Source organism: Poecilia reticulata, linkage group LG10, assembly GCF_000633615.1.
Source record: "Poecilia reticulata strain Guanapo linkage group LG10, Guppy_female_1.0+MT, whole genome shotgun sequence".
NCBI lineage: Eukaryota > Metazoa > Chordata > Actinopteri > Cyprinodontiformes > Poeciliidae > Poecilia > Poecilia reticulata.
The window spans coordinates 2,072,569-2,091,265 of NC_024340.1; the positions used below are offsets into that span (position 1 = coordinate 2,072,569).

The following is an 18,697-nucleotide window of genomic DNA, read 5'->3' on the forward strand; positions in this document are numbered from 1 at the left end:
GAAAACATAAGTGTACAAACAATGTCATGAAGACCAAGGAACACAGAAGACAAGTCGAAGATAAAGTTGTTGGGAAGTTTAAGGCAACAATATTCCAGCTTTAAAAGTCTTACAGAGCATAAATTAGGTGGAGTTAAACACAGAGCAATCCTGAGAAATAACTTCCGACTGGGATGGAGGCTCACCGTCCAAGCAGGTCAAGAACTCCTAACACACAATTAAAGTTACAATGGAATGGTTTAGTGCAGAACATATGCATGCTTTAGAATGGCCTAGTCAAACTCCTGACACAAATCCAATTACAAATTTGTGACAACACTGGGAATTTGATATCAACAGACAATGTCCATCCAATCATCTACTTTCCTACTTTTTGAGGAAATTCAGATTTGAAAAAAGTTTTAATATGAAAATGTCTTTATTTTTCCCAGTAAATATTTGTTTTCTATTAAATTCCCCATCTTTTGAGAAGATGGCGATAGGCATTTCTTGCGTAAAACAAAGTCACTAAGAAATGACATTCCTGTCACACAGGACATTAATACTGAGTTTAAAATGATGCTGTGTCACTTAGCAACTCTGCAGGTCTTCGTGTCGTATAATGTGGACACAAAATCCTCAGGCAATTACTGCACACAAGGCTGGTAACTTTGCGTCTGTGTGATGCACACACTGATCTGCAGTTCAGGTCTGACTTTATTAAAGAAAAAAACACGACTTCCAAGTAGGACCGTCTAACTTCATCAAATTAAGCAAACTCAACTCATTATTATCCAGCGTGGCAACCAAATCGATAAAGGTTACTAATTGTGACAAGAAAAAAAGTCAAGAAATAAGGTTTTAAACAAGGAGGTGATTGTCTCTCAATTTATCAATAAACCTGGAGGCACGTTTAAACAGTGAGTAACATGGTGACTTGCATGATGAAGACAGTCAAAACTTGATCGAGAAATTATTCTGATTAGTAAGCACAATGTGCTTACCAACAAGGTAACATGTTGGTGGATATAAAATACAATAATTGTTTCAAGACATGTAAGAAAGAGATCTCAAAGTACGTGTCAATGACAGCAGTCAGAAAAAATGTTTCCTTCTGCCTTATCCAAATAGACTTTGGTTTATAACTTACAGCTCTGAACACAACACTGATATAAGCGGGCAGGGACATAATAAATCCTTTGCTAAGACATACCAGTAAACAGAAACATACAAGAAACCTTACAGTTAGGCCTTGATTATGACGTTCCAAATGGAAAATATTTAACGTCACCATAATTAAACAGTGGCACTAGTTTGAGATATGTGCTGTGCTGAGGAGTCCATCAAGATGCCTAAAGAATAAAAGGCATCAAGTTAAACAGACCTTAACTGAGAAATTGATCTTTTCATGTTTTTAAAAGCATATCCCTGTAACATTCTTCTTTTAATCTAATTTTGCCATGTTTCTTTTCTTGTCTGACTTCTGTTCTTCAACTAGCACTCTGATATATTGTTGTTGTTTTCCTTGATATTGTCCCATAAGAAAATAAAAGACAAGAAAAGAACCCCGGCCTGTGTTTTGCTCTCCTCCTTCAATAAAAGTTTGTGGTGCTTGTCTCTCTGTCAAGTCAAATTAAAAAGGATGAAGAAGTCATATTTAGACATGCTTTTGAACAACTTACATTACTTATAGAGAAACAAATAATATTCAGGTGAATTTACTGTTATTTTACTTCAAACCACATTCATTGGCCACGTCCTTTGTCAACTGAGGATAATGACAAAAGACAATGTTGGATTAGAGGACTTTTAATATTATTTTTTGCCCCCTCTTGTGGCGGCTAAACGACATAACAACTTGTCCTAAAAAGTGCCATACCTAAAACCTTGAGATTCAAAGCCTTGAATCTCTGCTATGGTTCAATTACAATACCATATTATAAGACTGTAGCTGCAGGAACTGAAAGGAGCCCCAGAGAGCACAAATGTCAATGTTTTTTATTGATTCTGAAGTAAACCCAGCAGTGATGTGTTACATAAAAACTATTATGCCTTTTTATACAATAAAGATAAGGAGAAGGTGGAGGCAAAAAAAGCAGCCAGATATGGGGTCAGAAGGGCAAACCTTCAACATATTTTAATGAAATTAAAGATCTGTGAAAGCCAGAACAATGAAAGGAATAGATGATTAGAGGGGATTTTAAGGATCAGTTGGGGCTTGCAAACGCTGTGAATGATTTTGAAGAAGATTGTAATGACGAACAGACTTTTACAAAAATACAAAGGAAACATTTTATGTTGTCTCATCTTCTGCGAGTCTGCGATCAATGTTCAGTTAGATCTATTTTCTACAGCTGTAAAATCAAGGAAAACTCCGGGCTTGACAGGATAACAGTCAGACACAATAAAGTTGGTGCAGACCAATTTTCCTTAAACCGTTTAACCTGTCTCCCATTAAGCTAAAGGTTTACAAGCTCTGGAAGGAATCTAGCTTGTACTAGTGGCAAAAAAAACAAATACCCAAGAGAACTTAATGATTCTGAGCTTGTGGTTTTGACCTCTATTCAGTTTATTTGCGCGTTTTACTTCAGCATTTAATACAATTCAGCAAATAATGATGGTGTCTTTAAAAACAGACGTCACCCCAAGTTTGCAGAGGACAGTGCTGTAGTCAGTCTGTGCAGGATGGAGAGATTCAACACGGACCTGTTGTTTTGGAAAGTTTTGTTATGAGCATTATCTGAAGGTGAATATAAGCAAAACAAATTATAATATACATCAGGAAAACTACCCACCCTGCTGTACTGACAATAATCAAAGAATCTCTTGTGGAAACCGACGACAGTTGCATTTCTCTCAAGTTCGACCAACACCCATGCAAAGATGTTTTCTATAGGTCGAATCTTTTTAACATGGATTTTTTTTAAAAACCCAAAAGAATTTTGTTTTATTTTATGAATCTTTTATCGAGTTTGTTTTGACATTTGGTTTTATTCAAGACATAGCAACTTGTCCTTGAAAAATAAGAGCTGTATGTCTATTGAAAGAATAATTGGCATTCGACAGTGCCCCCTCTCTGACATCTAGAATGGAGTGAAAAAGGCCAAAACCATCCTACTCAGCAAAGATCATCCGCTTTAGAGGAAATGGTTACCCTTCCCTTAGGTGAGGGTACTGGTTGCTATCTGTGAGGTGCAATTGTAGGGCTGTTAGAGCTCTTGACCAGGCACCGTTTAGAAGCTTTTAGGCTGATTTATTCTTTACAAATTTCCAATAAATCAGTTGAATGGTGTTTGACATTTGAGTATCATTAAGCTAACCAAAGGAGCTTACTTAAAGTCCATTGGTTAACTTGCTGACATGGTCCTGCTCCTGTACAGCATACATACAAATAATTTGTCATACCTCTAAAACAAGATAAACGCTTGAAATAAGTGAACAGCATGGCTTTCTGAAATACGCTTTTTCTTTGGTAAACCTGTTTATTTTAATTGTAAGACCAGAAAGCCAATGTCTTTCCTCAAGGTTCATCAGTGAAACGAGCCTTGAAGTTTCAAAATCAAACTGAGACGCTTTTCTGTCCATTACGGTAAAAATGGCCGCTCGCCGTGCGCTCCCTGCCCTTGCAATACGCCGAAATGGGGGTGTAACTGACAACTGCAGAAACCCAAAACATCCGCAGGGCTGGTTTAGCGCTGCCTAACCAAAAATGTGGCTTTTACGGGTATAATCTTGGAAGTTGGGAAGCCATAAGACGGCACAATCCATTCTCAGCATGTGCCGATAACGTGGGACGCTTGTTATTAGGACCTTTTTTCCCCAGCAGTGGTGAAATCCACGGAATGTTCCACACGGTAACAGCTCGACCAGAGGATGCCGCACTTAGCCTAACGAGATGAGAGCGTTATAAGGGAAATATCACAGATCAGATGGTCTCACATTAACAATCAGGTAAATGCACTCTTCCCTCTTGCTGCTGCTTTGGCTCGGCGAAATTTCGCAAAGTTGCGCGACATTTTGTGGCGGAAGGCGGCTTGACTGTTAGCTGTCATCCTGCTCAACCCCTCCAGCCCCTCCTTGTTTTGCTGCCACCGAGAGCGATGTTGTAATGTTTACATGTAGTGCATGCACGGCGGCTCCTCTCCTTTTCCACCGTCATCAGACAGGTGCAGAAAGTTGGACGCGTTCAGAACATTGACACATAGTCGCTCCAGCGCTTTGGAGTTTCGATTAAATTACACAACATAATCTCATAAGTCTCTGTAGACAAGACGGGCCTCGCACATGACACGGAATCTACTTCGATGATCATCAAGTGCAGCATCAGATTTTGCAGCTGGAGCCGACGTTGGTCTGCAAAAGGCAAAGATGCAAGTTTTCTCCTGACACGCAGAGAGCTGACTGGATCAGGAAAGTGCAATGTTACATAACGAGGACCGCTCTGGCCTCCAGTGAGAGTCAGCACAGAGCTCAGTGAAAGTTTGGCCAGAATAATAATTAAAAAAAAACAAAACATTACGTTGTCTGAAAGCTTGCTGTAACTTGCATAAATAAGTTTTGAAATGTGAAGTTAGTAGTTAATGCGATTTTATTAGTGAAGTAACTTTTCTTAAAGGGAAAGACGCCCAAAGTCTTTGTAGGTTGACTAGATATGTGTGTGTGTTATGACTGTTATATTAGCTAAATTATAACACCATCATCGTATAACATTGTCGCTGTTAAGATGTTCAACTCTGCTCCGGACAAACAAAATAGCTGTTTACATTTTTGTTGTTCCTTGCACGGATTCATTTTTCTTGCACGAGTAGTTTTGCAGAAATATACAAAGCACAAATTGAACTGATATTCTAGTGCATGTTCTTTATTTAAGATCGCATTTCCTTTTAATCCACAATTCATTCTAAACCTGGATTTTTACAGCTGTTAATAATAGCATTGTCTTCATTGTGAGCTACTATGTAACCATCATTTTATTTGCTGCTGATTCTCTGGAATCTCTTTCTCTTGTGAAAAATAAGCAAACAATTTTTTCCACTCTGTTCTATTCTAGAAGAAAATAAAGAGCAAACAAATATACCCTAAAGTTATATAGTGTAATTCTATTTATTGACTTTTAGGTTTCCTTGCCACGTATGAGGGAGCATTTTATTTATAAGCCAGTAACAACAGGCGCCGCTTGTTTTGATACATTGTAGCTAAGACTCTGTCTGGGATGTCTGCTGTCTGCGATTTCTCTGCCCTTATTGGTCGCCGACATGAGGGGGGCGGGGCTTTATCATAACAATGCACTTCAAGAATCATACACGCGCCAACGGGATGTTTTCTGTCGTTGGGGAAATAACCTTCGCTTAGAACGACCGTTAACGGCGTTTCCCCTCTCAGGTAGACGGTGTCGGTAACGGTTAGCGTTTCCATGGTTTCCGGGGAGCACGGCTCTCCTATGCAGCAACTGAGAGCGTGTGTAAGGTGGCTAACGTTAGCAAGCTAGTACCCTCTCAGTCGGGGTGGGGGGGCACGTTTATTGTCAGATATCTGACGGAAGAAACGGCAGTCTGTTGATGGCCTGTTACCACTACATTCTATGTTGGACAAGGAAATTCGCTTAGACGAAATCCTTTGAAAATAAACAACTCGAATGGGATACGAGATTTCGGAAGCTGAAACACCTGCAGCCCTCTCCAATCACCAAGGAAGCAAACTAGCTAAGAAAGTAAGCTGTTGTCTGTGTTTTGCTTAAGCTTATAGTACCATTATGATATGGAAGTGCTCTTTCCTTGGTGTAACATGTAACTGTGCTGTAAACACAGTAAAAATGCGCGTATGACTTAGCTATGACTAGCTTGCTGGTCACCTGAAGCTGGGGAGTGTTGGACAAAGCATTAGCATAGCTTCGCTAAAAGGACACATTAGTTTTTCCACAAAATATGAGACTTAAAGCTGGCTAAAGCGTAGTATCGCTTTTTACTTCGACAGCCTCCACAATGCTTTGCCTTAGTCTTGAAAGAAAACTCTTGCAACGTAGCAGCGGTCTCAGAAAGTGTGCACTAGCGAGCAGTGCTTCTTGCCTATCACATCTTTTGTTGTTGCTTTGTCCTATGAGCACATGGCAGCCCATGTTTTTGTTAAGGCAAGCCACAGCGACCCCTGTTTCTTCCATGGCCTTCACTTATAAACAGAAATAAAGTCAGCCCAGGTATTAGCCAATTTATCATAAAATATACAAATGAGTTCTATATGAAGTGGAGATATGCTGGTTTCCTTTTTTTTTTTTTTTGCACTTCTGTATATGCAAACTATTTGGGCTCCATGCATTACTGGGAATAATACCATGATGCCTGCATGTGCCATAAAGATTTTAGAAAATCATTGAAATGTGTCTATGAAATGTATGTTTGCTTTAGTTGAGCAGATTTCTTCAAATCAGCTGAAGTCATACACATGTTGTATTTAGTTGTTTAAATGATTTGACCTTAAGCCTAATAATCATTTAAGCTTCTGATTGGATTAAATTTAATACGTTTAATGTGTTGGACTTTATTTAGACTTTACTTTCCCTTTATACTCATTTTGTCCCCATGTGGCCCCGTGTGGCATGACACTGCTACTCTATGTGTGGCAGAGCGCTGCAACTCCTCAACCTTTGAAAGCTGTGCAAAAAGAGGCTTTTTGTTGTTGTTGTTGGGAACATTAACACATATTATTACCTGGTAATGGAGACAACATATATTTTGGGCAGACATAAGAATTAAACCAAGCAGAAAATAAATTTTTTATAGAACATTTTTACGCAGCAATTGTTTCCTGCCATCTGCACTAAATCTAATATGTAATACTGTTCTTCTACATTTAGCTACAGGACATAATTACTTTCAAAGTGGGGCCCCTGCTATGTTCAAAAAGTGCCTTTTTTTACTACAAATTGTGACTAAATGCAATTTCATCCCTAACATTTGGTGCCCTTTTTTAAATGCAAAAGAAATCCTTACAGGTCATAATTTTCTATGCTTAAAGATCATGTGCATAAAGCATTGTTGTTGATTTGATTTTTTTCCCCCTCTCCCACAGGGTTAAGACAATCAGAGGCCACATACAAGTGCCTCCACTGTACACTTTCTTTCCCCAGAGTGTGACTCGTCTGCACGACGTCACCAATGCGACCATGGGAATTAGCAGTAAATAGGCTGCCACCAACAGCCCCCTTAAACCCCAGGAGGTTCCTCGGAGAGCCCTGCAACGCCCCAGTGCATCTCAGGAGAAGGTGACGTTTCTTCTCGCCTTTTTATTTAATTTATTTTATTTTTCAAATTATCTTCTTTGAGAATGTTTTACATTGAAAATAAATCAAAACCTGAAAATGTATGTGCTGTTCATTCACACATGGATTTTATGTGTGCAGTCAAGGTTTGTTTATAACATGTGGAAAAATGTGTGTGGTCTGGTCAGAACATCATATGATGATTTTTGGTGCATAATCACATTTCCTCCTGTTGAACTTAGTTGAGTTAGTGTGGCCACATGGTGAGCTGTAAATATGGTTGCCTATATACAAGCAAAACACAGTAGTCAATGAATTTATGAGAAAATGAGAGAATAAAGCAGAAAAGGTGCTCCATTAAAATTTGTAACAAAACAAGACATGATAAATATCAACAATAGTTCCTTTTTTTTATCCATGTTGATGTATTTGTGACTGAACCAGTGTGTGAACAGGGCAAAATGTTTGCAAACAAATTTGCATTGCATTATTTTATTTTGTATTTGCAGCCAGCAGCAGCAGGGAATAAATAAGCTTTCCTTCTTTTTCTCTATAGCCCACCAGTGAGACGGCAGTGGGGGAGACGAGACAGACCTGTACTGCACACTTCCCAGGTCCAGGATGAGAACTTCCACCACCTGTTTTTCTCCCAACACCCCCAACAGGTTCCTTTAGATGAGTCCAGACAGTACAGCCACACCAGCACAGCACCACGCATGCTTCACCCTGCGACCCACCTGCCCCAGCAGAGCCCCATCATGGTGGATCTACATGACCAGGTAACGCAACGCCAGGAAAAGACAGAATTTTCATTCGCTGTGTGAAACCCTCTCGCCGACCGCCTTCGTTGTCTCTCGTTTTAAAAGATGCACCAGGGATCCGTTCCAATATCTTACACTGTTACGACGGTGACGACCCATGGATTTCCCATTCACACCGGGCAGCCCCTTCCAGGGTGCAACACTCAGCAGCTCCCAGCATGCTCGGTAATGTTCAGCGGACAGCTCTCTCTGCTCTGCTGCCTTCCTCCTCCTGTGAGTTTGAAAAGGAAGAGCTTAAATGTCAGTGGCATCCATGTAGCACACCATACCAGCCATGCAATCTGTCACTGTTCACAGCAAAAAGAAAAGACAAAAAAAAAGCGAGTTGCTTGGTTTAAAAATGTCTGTCTCCACATTTGGACAGTAATTGGCAGCAGCTCAGTAAAATACACAGTAATTTTTTTCTGTGGAGAAGTTGAATACATTGCCTTGCAAAAGAATTGATAACCCTTGAACTTTTTTGCACTTTGTCACATTACATTCAGAAAATTGAGTCTGCTTTATTGAGATTTTATATTATGGTTTAATCAAAATATCCTATAATAGTGATATGTAAGCGAAGTTATGTAAGTTTCTATTTACTCTGACTTTTATAAGCAAAATTCCTTTTAGAAGTCTGTTAAATAACGTGTAATTATAGAGCACAGGCTAGCTGTAAACATATCAAGACTTTGCCATCCACCTAAACTGACAAGCTGGAATTTAATTAGAGAAGGGTGTTTCTACAAAATATTGATTTAACTCAGTTAAATACCAATCACGTCGCATTGTTTAGATTTCGGGTTGTAAGAGAATTTGAAAACAGTGTGTTGTTTTCTTCCACTTCACATTTATGCGCTACTTTGTATTACCTGGAGAGAAAACTTAAGTTAATTAATTTTTATTAACCTAATTGGAGGGTTTTGGTTGTAGTGTGACAAAATGTTAAAAGTTCTAAGTCCTTTTGCCAGACACTGTATGTGCTGCTGTAGAAATTAGTCATTTTGTTAGCCTGTTGTTGTGACCGTACCGTCAGTGGTGTGTGGGGKTTTTTTTTATGCACTGTGTTGCCTCTGTTCACTACATGCTTACAACATGCTCTCATTCAAGCTGGCTTGTTGTTAATAATACCAGGAGAAAACTAGCTTTCTTTTTTATGGAGGATTCTTTAGCTATGGGTTTGATTCCCTGAGAGTCATGTTTGGTTCTTTGCCTCTGCTGTCTTTTCTCCCCAGCTCATACAGGCATGTACCATGCAGCATATACCTGTGTCTTATCAAGCTTTTCCACCGCTGATGTCCAGCGAACATTTTGTATTGCACCCGACCCCATCTGTACCCCCCCACCAGCCGCCGCACCTTACTCCTTTGAGCCAGTTTGTCCCTTTACAGCCTCAGCACCCACGCATGGTAAGTCTTATTAAACACTTATTAATATTAACACAACAAACAACAAGCCTTGGCTTGTGTGTGAATGTCTTCTGAGCCTGTGAGTCTGACGATGAGACATTCTGTCCTTCTAGCCTCTACAGAGGGTAGACAATGAAGTTGACCTAAGAGGGGACCAGCACCCATTAGGCACCTTCTCTTACCCTCCCTCTCATCATCCACCAGCGCTGCCTCCTTCACTGCCCCTACAGTATCTTCCTCAAGAGCCTCTGCATCAGGAGCTTCCCTTCGGAGTGGTAAGATGGTTTGCCAGTCTTTTTTTTTTTTTTTTTTCTGAAGGGGAATTGACGGTGCCCTCATCACTTTTTTTTAGCCTGACCTATTTAACACACATTCACAGCTGGAAAATATTCATTACATCCACGGTCTCATAACGGGGTCCTCTGAGCAGCTGAACTGGTGCAGTGTTGGCAGAAGCAAGTTGCTTAAATGCACCTTTGTAGTTGTTCTTCTTACCCATAATGCAGCTTGCAATAAGCAGGTGATGTGTTTAGTATGGCTAACAGGCAAACGTGGCCTCAACTAATTATGGTTTTCTGCTTTATGAAGTAGTTTGCTTAAATCGGTACCAAGAGCCTTCTTTCTTACCACTTTTATTTATAGTAATTATTGAAGGAGATTAAAAAGGACTTGTAACTTATTCATGGCGTTTGATGGTTTTAAGTTTGATGTTGAGACGAAAGAGTCAGAGCTGTTGATGCTCTCAAGCTTAAGACATCCTAAAGCCTATGATATAAGATGAGTGAGCAGCAGTGGACGTATTAGCCTGGCCTAGTTGTGCTTATGTATGGTATTTCCATTTGCTGTTGGGGGGGACAGATTGTATTTCTGAGATTCTGACGGGTGGGTCATCGGTCAGGGCTTATGGAGCTGTAAATTAGCCAGTTCTGGGCATCAGCAGGTTTCTCAGATCTAATAGTTCTCTTCTTTTAGCTTCAACAACACCATCTGGATGATGTTTAAAATTCTTGTTTCTTTGCTTTTATAGTCTTTTTTTTTTGGTGTTATAATATTCTTGTAACAGATTGAAAGGTATTTTTTGCAGAACTGCAAATTCTTCTTATTTAAAGCATAAACCTGAGCTACAGCAGGCTACTGTTTTTGCATTAGTTTTTCCACATTACTGTAAAATGATGCCAGGTTGTTTTTATATGCCAAGATTCTTATGTTAGCTTGTTTTACTTCGGTCGAAAAAGCACAAGAAATGACAGTGACAGGGTTAGGTTTTATCTGAACTTAATAATCTAAATGTTCTGGGGGGTTTTTTCATCCATTTTGCAGCCATATCCCCACATGCTGCCACGGCGAGTGAACGGACAAAGATTTCGGTTGCAGCAGCCTCTCCCGCCTCCTCCTCCACCTCCGTCTTACTACCCTGGCTTCCTCCCTTACTTCCTGTAAGTACCTGCAGTAAAAGAACTCTGTTAATGAAATTTAGAGACACGCTGTTTACATTTAGGACCCAATCAGTTCTCACATATATATCACATGTACAAGATCACAAATAAGCTTTTCTACTAGAACAAAAGAAGTGTGAGGCTGATAGTTTTGCTTACATTTATCACATGGGTAGATATTTTTCACCTGGCTTGAATTTGCAGAGCGTGTGGTGGTACACTGAGGCTGATACGACTGGTTCAATGTGTGCACATTGGTTAATACCTCTCTTTCTGTGCAGGTCAATGCTTCCTGTGCCTCCAACAGCAGTGGGCCCAGCCATCAGCTTAGACCTGGATGTGGATGATGTGGAGATGGAGAACTATGAAGTTAGTGGTTTTTGTTGAATGTTTCTCATTCAACATTTGATGAAGGAATTTTTTGCCTGATATAAATCTTTGATTTGTGTGTATTTTGGGTAGTTGAAACAAAATAATATAAAAAGAAAAATCAGATTACACTTCAGAGGCCATCCATTGCCTCTTCTCTCATCTTCCATGTTAAGTTATTTTTGATTTAGACTGCATTTTCTATATAAATCTATTGACTACTTTAAAGGCTTTATGCCACAAGTTACATTTAGCCATTTATAGATTTTGAGAGTTTTTTTTTTAACCTATGAGATGTTAAAGCATGTGGATATAGTCGTCTGTTTATGAGGAGGACCAGCAACACTCTTTGCCTTGCTAATTATGTCTGCTAAGGCAGCAAATCAATAACTTCTCACTGTTGTGTTGTTTACTTTATTGTCAGAAATGTAGTAACAAGGTGCAGGAAGTTTCCTCTGAATGATACAGCAGCACCTTACAGCATTCTTAAACACAAATTGAGCATGTAGTCCTGCAAAAAGGCCACACTCAGCTAGCACCCGTTAGCTTTCACGCTTGTATAATTTTCGGACCTCTGTGTCGTTAAGGCTGCCTGCTTTGTCTTTAAACGTGTCTTAATGTCATCTGTGAACAAAACTTTTTTTTTTAAGAAAAGTTTCTGCTTGAGTCATGTTTCTACATGTCCAGAATATAAGCAGGGCAAACTTATGAAGAAACTAATTTAGTTGGGTGTAATGGCACATTGATTGCTACCAAGAGGTCAAAGGACATCACAGGTACATGCAGGCAAACAAGTACATTAGTACCAGCCTAAAACAGAACTGCAAGAGTGGATATTAGCTTGAGGACTTACCTTCTAGTTTGAAATGAGCAGTTAACAAAATTGTGAGTTTAAGCAGGAGCAGTGATTGGCAAATGGTGGAATTAAGAAAATATATTTTATCATATATTCTTGAGTTTTGCAAGCTGTCATTATTTCAGATAAATATATTTCCAGAGATTAATCACCCTAAATCAATATTGCCTGGTTTTTGCATGAGCGCCATCTTGTGGCCTACCCCCAGATTTAAAAAAATGTCCTGTGTGGAAGTTTAACACTTGTGGATCAACTGTCTTGGAAACCAAGGCGTACGCACCTGTGATGTGTCATGGATAAATGTTATTCAGGTGATGGAACATCTGAAGATGAGGTTAGGTTTTTGTTGTTTTGTAAGCTATAAACAGCAGAGAGGTTGTGATTCATTTCTTTTATGTATATTTATATGTATCACATATTTAAAGCCTCATTACTGCAAAGCATGTTAAAAGTTTAATTTCAGACTTTTCCTTGTTTACGTGGCCAGAAAAATCATCCACGTAAATCTTGAAATTTTGAGTGTGGAATTGTTCGCTCTTTGACCAAACATGGCAGCGGTCGCATAATGGCACCTTTTTCTCTTTTGTCTTTTAAGGCACTACTGAATTTGGCAGAGAGGTTGGGTGAAGCAAAACCACGTGGGCTCACAAAAGCAGACATAGAGCAACTTCCGTCCTACAGATTTAACTCAGAGAATCATCTATCTGAACAAACGCTGTAAGTCTCTCCTCAAGCTGTTTGTAGATTCGTCCTTTAGCAATCCCTCACCTGTATGATTTTCTCCCCACAGGTGTGTGGTGTGCTTTAGTGACTTTGAGTGTAGGCAGCTACTTCGAGTGTTACCTTGTAACCACGAGTTCCATGCTAAATGTGTGGATAAATGGTTAAAGGTAAGTTGGGATTTTTTTCCCGTAAAGCTTAGTTTTTAGCACTTTTTTTTCTGGATGCTAAAGCGTTTCTACTTTTTCTCCTCCAGACCAATCGCACTTGCCCAATCTGTCGAGCAGATGCCTCGGACGTCCACCGGGAGGCGGAGTGAGACAGGTCTCTGTGTGTTGAACTGGAATGCTGCACCCACCAGAGTCTGTCTCAAATGCTGGGGACACCTGCCACATAACCTGCGTCCTCCAGTAAATATAGCTTAACAAACCCTCTACTCCTGCCCCTCAGTTGACGATAAAGAAACCCAGGATTGATTCTGGAGCGCGTTGTTCCTCCGCTGTGCTTCGTTGTGCGAGTGTCACGAAACCCACTGCCTACAGCCAGAGTTCTGGGATTGCCAGCCACTTCTGTCTCTGCCCCCCATCCCCCCCACGTTGCAGATTCCAAAGATTTTCCCCTACAATGCATTATTTGCTGCTTTTGTTTACAGGGTTTCCTCTTTTTCATTTGTGGATTTTTTTTGGTAGTGTTCACAAAAAAAAAAAGTAGGAGTCCTGCATTGGAGGAGATGAGTCAGGAAGCCTGGAGGATGGCAGGCTTGGACGCCTTGTGCAATTAGCAGAAGAAAAAAAAAATATTAGGAGTACTTCAACGTGGGTTTCTGTGTTCAGAGGCAACGCTTAACCATCGGAGATGCATGTTTGTGTTGGTGTATGGCAAAGTGACTTGTTAATAATGTATGTTCTGCAATAACGTATCGATTGTTTTTAATAGATTTCCTCCTTAATTGTTTTAAACTTTGCCAATGCTGTTGTGAAAGTGTGATTTGCTGCAGTGGCATACAGATTCTGCTAAGCCCGAGGTCGTGGACTGCAAACGGACAGGACGTGCAGCTTGTAGAGGCGTCTCCGAGCCCTCATAATCTTTTCTGGAACACAGATCTGTACAAAAGCAGTGATGGATTGATGGAATTTTTTTTTTTTTTTTTTTTTTTTTTTTTTTTGTGGGGGGGTTGTGGGGTCGTCCGCCGTTAACTGCACAAGTGCTACAATCCTCTCTCCACGTCGGCATTGTTTCTCTAGCAAGTGCGTGCGTATGTGTGCGTGCGTGAGTGTGTGTGTGTGTGTGGATGTTTGTCCTGTTCACAGAGCCAATGCATTTTGTGTAACCACTGGATACAGGGCAGCATGCTAGGATTTGCATGAACTGTTGATTCAGACTAGCAATATTATCAAGCATTGCCACCAAAATGATTCACTTTTAAGAAAAGATGAGACATAGAAGCATACTAAAAAGAACTGCTTGCTCACCCAAAAAAAAAGAAAAGAAAAAAAAAAAAAAAGAAAAGAAAAGCACCACTAGGGGGGGAAAAATAGCATGTGGTTACACTCTGGTTGTTTTAAAAGAAAGGAAGAGCTCGTCTAAAGGCACCGCCGATACCGACGAGTTCTGGAAGCCCATGCAGGAAGCAATACGTGCTGTGAGCGGACATTTTCTTCCCCTTTTAGGAAGACTTTGGCTTTTTATTTCTTTCTTTGTGAGCCAAATCCAATATACGTATTTAGCCTACTGTTAAATATTTCAGATCTGCCTTTTTATGACGTTGACAAGCACAAACCTGTTACTAATCCTAAAAAAAAAAGTACTTTGTCGTTTCCACTTCTTTGAATAGTTTTTAAAAGGAGAACAAAAAAAAAGTGTTTTATTTATTGGTTTTATTATCCTCAAGAGAAGAATCCATTGAAGGAGACCGTTGAAGCACTAATGATGTTTGCATTAGGTGTCTGTTCTAATCTGGTAACTTGGTCAGGTCATTGTCTTAGGCTATGGTTAAACGGTGTTGTAAAAGAGCAACTGTGTGTATAGCTTCGGTGTGGATGCTTTTAGATAAATGTTTGAAGACAGATGAATGTTAGAAGTCTCTGGTGACGCTCCGTGTGTTAACACCAGCTGTCTTGTTTTCCCACAGTCAGAAGATTCAGCTGGAGCGTTCGGTTGTGTAGAGACACTGTAAGACTTCTGGTCCCTTCCTCCCTCCTCCCCCCCGCTCGTGTTACGCGTGAAAAACAGGACGTATAATTGGGGTTAGGAAGGGAAAGAGCAACGAATGAACTTTTGCTTGGAATTCACTCTTGTCTCTTTAACTGCCCCGGTGAGCACTAACAGGCAGTCGTAACCTTTGCTTTGACGTGTAAAGGATTCTTGCCTTTTCTTTACTTTTGTTTAAGTGAATGTGAGTCTTTGACGTGTGCCACCTTCAAGAGAAAAAAAAGCCATTTAAATGAGTTAAACCCACAGCTTTGAGAATTAACCTATGTGTACATATCTATTTGCTGGCATATATTGTAAGTTTAAAAAAAAAAATCTCTCAGGGCCTCTCGGTATATATATATATAAAAAAATAAACAAAAATAAAGATGAACAGTCCATTTTTTTTATTTTTTTCAAAATGGAACGGATGCCATGAAAAGGGTGTATCTGAATTCAGTTTGGTTGGTTTTCTTGGACCATAAATGATTTATTGTAACCAATTATACTATTGTTTTGTCTGAAATAGTAAATATTACACCATTTAAAGACAGGCATGCAAGAAAAGATCAATACGTATGTTAACAATACTCACTGAAAAGACGATAACTCATTACAAGTGTATTATTCAAACCTGTTAGACTTCTGTTCTTGTACTCCGACCATATTTTCATAGCAGTTGCGATCCCATATTTAAATGTGCCACAGCGCACGCTTATCCTACCTAAGTCACTCCTAAATTGACTTCAGATGTGTTTTTGCATGACTTTAAAAATAAAAAAAGAGGGTAAACCAAATGTTACAGTGGAGGATATCTTTAAAAAATAAAAAATCTGGTGGGGGACCTATTTAATGGTGCACAATATGCATGCTCGTCAACCAGATCCCAACTGATTTTTTTTTTAGCTCTAGTTGGCTCGGGTTCTGGAAGTTTGGATCTTAACGCTCAGCTGATAACTGCCATGCATTGTACTGCACACATTTGTAATAGAACTGAATGACTACAAGATTTTATTGCGCTAACTTCATTTTATATAGGGGGACATATTTAAAAGTAAAAAAAAAAAAAAACCGAAAGGAAAAAAAAGGTTAATTCTTACATACATTGTGTTACTGTTATTGCCCTAACGACTGAGAAATACACGCTCTGATACTACTGTAGTCTTATCAAAAAGCCATAGTGAAAAGGTGCTAGATGTTCTGCTTTTAGGTATGGAAACTCACACGCGTGAATGCAATAGTTTGTCATGGATCTCATGTATTCTTAAAAGCATGTTATACCAATACCCCGAAACAATGTCAGTGAAAATCAATATAGTTTTAAGGGATTTAAGTAAAAAGCAAAAAAAAAAAAAAAAAAAAAGCGAATAAAAGTGTTGTCATACTTATTTCAGTGTAGTACTGTATCTGCCTATCAGGCTCTTGCTCTCAGTGTATGAATATCTTTAAAAATGTATTGTTCACATATAGAAGATACCTTAATTCATGGTAATGTTAGCACTATTCCTTTATGGGGGAAAAGTATATTTAATTGACAGTATCCAGCAACCTTGTTAAATAAATTTAAAAAAAGAACCTTCCATTTAAGGCCTAGTTAATGAGCTAATTTTAATGATAACTCAAAATAGAGTCTTGTAGTCTTTCTGTTAAGAGTGAATAATGAATAATCTCACAGCTTGTGTGGTGCAAAAAAAAAAGTATAAATAAATAAAAAAAATTAAAGGAATAAAAAAGATTTTCCAATAAGCAGCTAAAGTTTATTTAGGAATTGTGATTGATTGCTCCGTAGATGCCATTTATTGTTTACCAATGATATTTTTTGCTGTGGTGGGATAGTGGTTTACTGTTATTACTCTCCTCGGCCTCCAGGGGTCCTTGCCTGAACTTCAGATTTAACCCACCCACCCACAGAGCCAGGGGGCATGTGTTCTGTGTTTAGGCAGATATTTTTTAGTTTTATTTTTTTGCTTTGGTACTTGCACATTTACAGTTACCTCATTTGTTTTCCATGTTTGTATTTGCGAGGGTGGGCGGGAGAAAACGACTAATATATATTATATATAGGAAATGGTTCTTATTGTTAATTTTTTTTCATTCCATTGGAATCATATTGTTTGTAGCATTTAACATAACTAGTTAGTGTATTATATATACATCTGTATACTGTTTGAAATTTTTAAGATTTGTACTTTTTTTAAATGAAAGTTGCTAGTTATGCTTTACCAAGTAGTGCAATCATTTTTTTTAATTGTTGTGGCTGATTTGAGAGGGTTGTTCACTAATAAATGTATGATGTATACCAACGTGGCATTCGTCTCACCTGACTTGCAGTCAAACAGTTTGAAGTTACCGACCGCAACAAAGTGCTGAAGAAGTCTGGAAAAGGATGGAATTTTGATTTCCAGACAACTTGAAAGAATATATATTTTGTAAATCCATGATTATAATTATACAGATAAGCACAAGTCCATAGATGGACACCCACTTCTATTTTTAATTAATTGTTACTTAGCAGGTTGCACCTCAGTCACACTTGTACAAGCTTCTGGTTTTGGATCTATGATTACCGTATTTTCCAGACTATAGAGCGCACCTCACTTTAAGCCGCGCCCACAAAGTTGAATAAAAAAATTAAAAAAAACTGGAAACGTACATATATGAGCCGCTGGTATCTCCGTCATGCCTGCTGCTAGCATGTGCTTGTTCTAAATGAAAATTAGCGCTTTCTTCTTTGATTTCCAATTATTCACTTTATGCTAAAGCGCCCCCTGGCGGTTGAAGAAAAATCCACAGAAAAGCCGCACCGGGCTACCAGCCACATGGTTCAAAGCGTGAGAAAAAAGTAGCGGCCTGTAGTCCTCAAAATACGGTACATTTCTTTATCAAGTTTATAAATTGGTTGACGTTGAGGAAAAAGCCCTCGAAAAACTTTTTTTAAATGTTAAGTCTCGAGTTCTGGCAACTAAAATAATAATAATAAAAATATGTTTTGGGAAATCGAAGCTAAAAATTCCAAGCGCCTGACATGGTTGTGGCAGCATCAAGCTGTGGGGCTGGTTAGCTACAGGTTGCAACACAGTAACAGTTAAATAACGAAGGACATGGAGTGCTCTGAAATTATTTTTTTTCCCACAACAGTTACATTGTTGAAACCTGGGGACAACTGAGTGTTTAAACAAGACAGCAATCCAAAGCAGTTTTAGTAAGCTTATAAAATGGATAGAGCAGTTGGGGATGCATTAAGCTTTTAAAATGGTCCAAATCCCATTAAAAAAATGGATGGATTATGTCTAAAAGCTTTCCTGTGTCAGGAAAGAAGCAAAATCACATCAATGACACCATTCCAGTTAAAAACATGTTAATCGTTCAATTCAGTTCATTCATCACAGAAAAATCCCAATTTTTTTTATCTTGAATGTTGATGTAGAGGTGCAACTTTCCAAGGGATGTTCCAAGTGAATATAAGGTAGGGCTGCATGAATGTACATAAAACTGTCTGCATAATTATGATTGTGGATAAGAAAAGTTTGAGAACAATTATAAATTTGCGACTCGAGTTCCTCTTAAAGAAAAAGGACGTTAAAAATCTTTTACCACGGAAAGAGAACTGCTGAAATAAATGACATTCTGACTGGAATGTCTGGAAACGGAAGCAGAGAAGAGTATGGAAAATCCCACAGTCA

At 39.0% G+C, this 18,697-nt stretch overlaps 1 protein-coding gene across 4 annotated transcripts; it reads left to right on the forward strand.

The window, feature by feature from the left end:
• The first annotated feature begins 3,604 nt into the window (after positions 1 to 3,604).
• rnf44 (ring finger protein 44) lies at positions 3,605 to 17,317 on the forward strand. Of its 4 annotated transcripts, XR_534545.2 has the most exons (12): positions 3,962 to 5,689; positions 7,045 to 7,237; positions 7,791 to 8,013; positions 8,101 to 8,268; positions 9,270 to 9,443; positions 9,557 to 9,718; positions 10,764 to 10,879; positions 11,161 to 11,248; positions 12,700 to 12,821; positions 12,895 to 12,994; positions 13,081 to 13,234; positions 14,956 to 17,317. XR_534545.2 is itself a non-coding variant. In XM_008419536.2 (11 exons), the coding sequence occupies exons 2-11, from the start codon at positions 7,131 to 7,133 to the stop codon at positions 13,141 to 13,143; spliced, it is 1,323 nt and encodes a 440-aa protein (XP_008417758.1). In that variant the 5' UTR covers positions 3,605 to 3,930; positions 7,045 to 7,130; the 3' UTR covers positions 13,144 to 17,317. The 4 variants fall into 4 exon arrangements, 3 of the variants coding, with proteins under 3 accessions (XP_008417758.1, XP_008417757.1, XP_008417759.1); XM_008419536.2 differs by lacking the exon at positions 3,962 to 5,689 and adding an exon at positions 3,605 to 3,930 and having other exon boundaries at positions 13,081 to 17,317; XM_008419535.2 differs by having other exon boundaries at positions 3,963 to 5,689; positions 13,081 to 17,317.
• Positions 17,318 to 18,697: the final 1,380 nt, after the last annotated feature.